General features: G+C 35.3%; 1 protein-coding gene across 1 annotated transcript in view; it reads right to left on the reverse strand.

Annotated features, from left to right (window-relative positions):
• Nucleotides 1-430: 430 nt before the first annotated feature.
• LOC111698759 (NFX1-type zinc finger-containing protein 1) overlaps nucleotides 431-3,650 on the reverse strand; it is a gene marked incomplete at its 5' end in the record, with an annotated part of 16,203 nt that continues 12,983 nt past the window's right edge. Inside the window, 2 exon segments of the mRNA XM_023469177.1 lie at nucleotides 431-873; nucleotides 1,706-3,284. Of these exon segments, the coding sequence (XP_023324945.1) occupies nucleotides 754-873; nucleotides 1,706-3,284 (1,699 nt within the window). The 3' untranslated portion in view covers nucleotides 431-753.

The raw sequence follows: 3,650 nt of genomic DNA on the forward strand, positions 1-3,650 counted from the left end.
TTAACCAATGAAACCCATAGTTCTAGTGATAAACTCCTAGGTTTAGATGATTAATTTAAAGATTTAGAAGAAAAATTCCATGGTTAGGATGTTAAGCTCAAAGGTGATAAGAGTCCAATGTTGATTTGACTCCATTGTATAGATGCTTAACTCCATAAGACTCTTAGGCTTAAATGAAAAACTCAATGGTTCAAATGATAAACTCTAAGGTTTACAAGAAAAAAATCTCGACAGTCCATCAAAGAAAGGCTCGCTACTTTATAGTAGAGGCTCATTGTGGCTGGCAGTTCCCTCACTATCTCTCTAATCGAATATCTCAAAAAGCTTTTAATCAAAAAATATATTACAAATATTAAGAAAAGTTGAAATGCTTTAAAAAATAAATCTAAACATTTTGACTGTAAATCTAGATTCTTGCGATTCAACTTACAAAATTACAAAACACTTTAATCATATTATCATGGACATTATTTTTTTAAGGTTTTGCTTACATAGTTTTCAAAGCATACTCTTTTAAATCAAAAATGTGAAAAAGTAAAAAAAGGATACTATTTTGACCTTAACTGGACAATGTATTTTATTGTTTAATGATAAATCGAGTTCGAATAAGATGTCCAGAACAAATGCGCATATAGCTTGATTACGCTAACAAAAAAGAATACAATATTTTGAAAATTTTCAGGATAAGTTTTTAAGTTGAAATCGTACTGGTAGTAGGATCTGATCCATGCTCGAAGGATCGTTTACTCCACTCTACTGGTAGTGGATCACGTATGATGGTAAGATCTGATCCATGCTCGAAGGATCGGTAACTCCATTGGTTTGGCCAATCACTATTGCCCAAAATCGGTCTAGGGCATCTTTATTTACCTCCTAAATTAAACTTAATTTAAAACGTAAAAAATCAATCAGAATACAGGAATACATCGTCTAAAGATAAAACAATTCTTTAGATTTTGTCTTTACATTAAAATATCTAGCTTTGCGTTAGGCTTTTAAATGTCATTTTCAAGAACTATTTTTTCTACATTATAAAATGAACAATTAAAGATTTCGCAGATTTTTGCTATTTTCATTTGAACGGGAAGGAGAGGGGGATTTGGGGTAATTAAAAAACTTAATCGGAAGGAATGCTGGAATCAAAACTGGATTAAACTTATCTTTTTTCTTGAGATTTGTAATTTCAGTGGACAATAGTTTAAAGTTGACATTTATTGTTTCAATTTATAGTTTTAGCCGTTTCTGATTAATATTTGGTGAAGTTTTGTTCTACTCGGCTTGTATGTGAAGATATTTACTATTGAAAAATATAAATTTGCAGATTTGACCCATTTCTAACAGTGTTAGAAATGGGCCGTGTTAGTCTTGGAACTGATTTCCCCTGAAATACTGATTTTTTATTTAAACAAATAAGCAAACTTTTCTGCTTATTTGTATGGATGGTGAATTTTCAATTTTACAAGCATTTTAGATTTTTACTAAAACCACTGCAAAATGAACTCTATCTTAAACAACAAAAGTTTGGCCAAATTGTTGAAACCGAAGAAACCAACTGGGATGCATTTTTATCATTAACGGGAAAGGATCAGACAGAAAGCAAGAATATTAATTATTAAAATTATTACAATTATTACAAGAATAAAAGAACATGAATTTCTGAAAGATTAAATACAGTTTGACGGAAAGAAAGTAATGAATTAATTACCTTGCTGTTGATTCCTGGCTTTCCAATCAGAAGCTTACAAAGGATAAATGACTTATTATCCCTGTTATATCCTTGACTAACTTCAGGCCGTTCAGAGAAGTAAATTCCGAAACCATGGGCATAAACCTTAACCTTACTCAGATCAAAATTATTCTGAAGTATAGAATCAATATTTGCTGCTGCTGTCCCGTGAAATCCAAAAACAGGATCAGATGGGATTCCTTTACTCTTAAACTCTGCTTGCTTAGCACTGAACTTGGCCTCTAGAACAGGATTCTCTATAATATCAATCTTAACAACATTCATCTGCTTTCCAGTCTGTAATCGGTAGAATCTACCCTCTGCCAGGGAGTAGTGGATATCGTAAGGATCGTTCATATCCATGGTTCTCTTAGGCAACCTAGGGGTCTTCTTAAACCCTGAACTACTCAGCATAGGCAGCTTAGTTTGTATATTGGAGATATCCCCCTTCACAAAGTGGATTATATAAGCTGGGATTGCTTGGTTAGGATTGTAAATAACAAACTCATCATTCTTGACAAGTCGACCTGCTGGGGCATATAGAGAGTCATATCCATCCTTCTTCATCTTAGCTGGAGTCAGCTCATTCATGGCTCGGGTAGCTTTCAAGGATTTACCAAGCAGAACCTTGCACAGAAGAAGTTTATGACTACCCTTGGTGTAAAGTTCCCGAGCAGATTTAGAAGAAATACTGGAGAAATAAACTCCTTGACCAAACATATTGTTTCTGCTTGCTTCTGGAAGCCTGAAACCATCTCCAAAGCAAATGTTCTTCACTCCATCATCTCCGGTACCGTGAAACTTACGATCTTCAGGTCGGTGCGGATCATGTAGTTCTAGTTTAGCCTCATTGAACGCTAGTTCAAGTTTGGGGTTTGTTACCCGCTCGATCTTAGTTATAATGGGAAACCAATTATGGTCTGGTACAATGTAGTTTATGACCTGACCTTTCACAGTATCAAACTCGGATTGATCTGTGACCTCCAGACTGAATGCTCTGTTGTTATCTTTACTTCGGCGCATTTCATTCTTTATCTCAACGATTTTTTTCTCAATTTCTTTTCTTTTTTCCTTATCCCGATTTTTCTGGATTTCAACACAGGTTTTACAGTCTGAACAGTCTTCTCCACATTTCCTTAAACAAGCATGCTTGCAGGAGAGCACCTTTTTGCACTCCTTTTCACAAGGAGTTGAGGAGGGATCCTCACAGCAAGGTTTAACAGTTTTGTGTTCGCAACCCTGCCGGGTAACTTTAACTTCTTCCGTGCATTTCAAATCTTCGATCCTCTTAAAGCATTCAAGCTTCTTCGAATGCTTGCACTCCGGGAATGTCTTCAGAACCTTCTGAGTGCATGTGAGCTCCAGCATGTCTTGGAAGCATGATTTCTTCATCAAATGTTTGCAAGGCATCTCAACATCAACCTGTGCACGACAATTGGCATGGGTGTGATGCTCTCCGCACGTTTTACTGCACTTGTGCTTGCCACAGTCCATGCTTTGTATGCAGCTCATCTTGCATTTCATTACTCTTTCTCCCTCCAAACCAATATGACAAGCTCTAAAACAATTTGGTTAAGAAAAATGGTGATAAAATGTTCAGATTTTTCATGTAACAGGGTTATATTTCAATATACTCCTTGACAATTCTCAATGAAAAGTCCTTTTTAGATTAAATTTCTTTTTATATTTTTCAATTAGGATCATTGCTTACTAGGTAGGCGGGATTTTAACCAAAAATATTTTTATATTTAAGCATTATTTTCTATTTACCTGTCGATATAATAACGATTTTCATTTAAAAAAATTTTTTTTTACGAAGGACAGCAAAGGGGATGGTGGAGTTGGCACATTTGATGTAGGGGGGGGGGGGCCCTGCCTTCATTTTTGGTTCAAATCTTCCAATTTTTTGGGTGCACGCCTAATT

Source organism: Eurytemora carolleeae, unplaced genomic scaffold (genome assembly GCF_000591075.1).
Source record: "Eurytemora carolleeae unplaced genomic scaffold, Eaff_2.0 scaffold109, whole genome shotgun sequence".
Lineage (NCBI taxonomy): Eukaryota > Metazoa > Arthropoda > Copepoda > Calanoida > Temoridae > Eurytemora > Eurytemora carolleeae.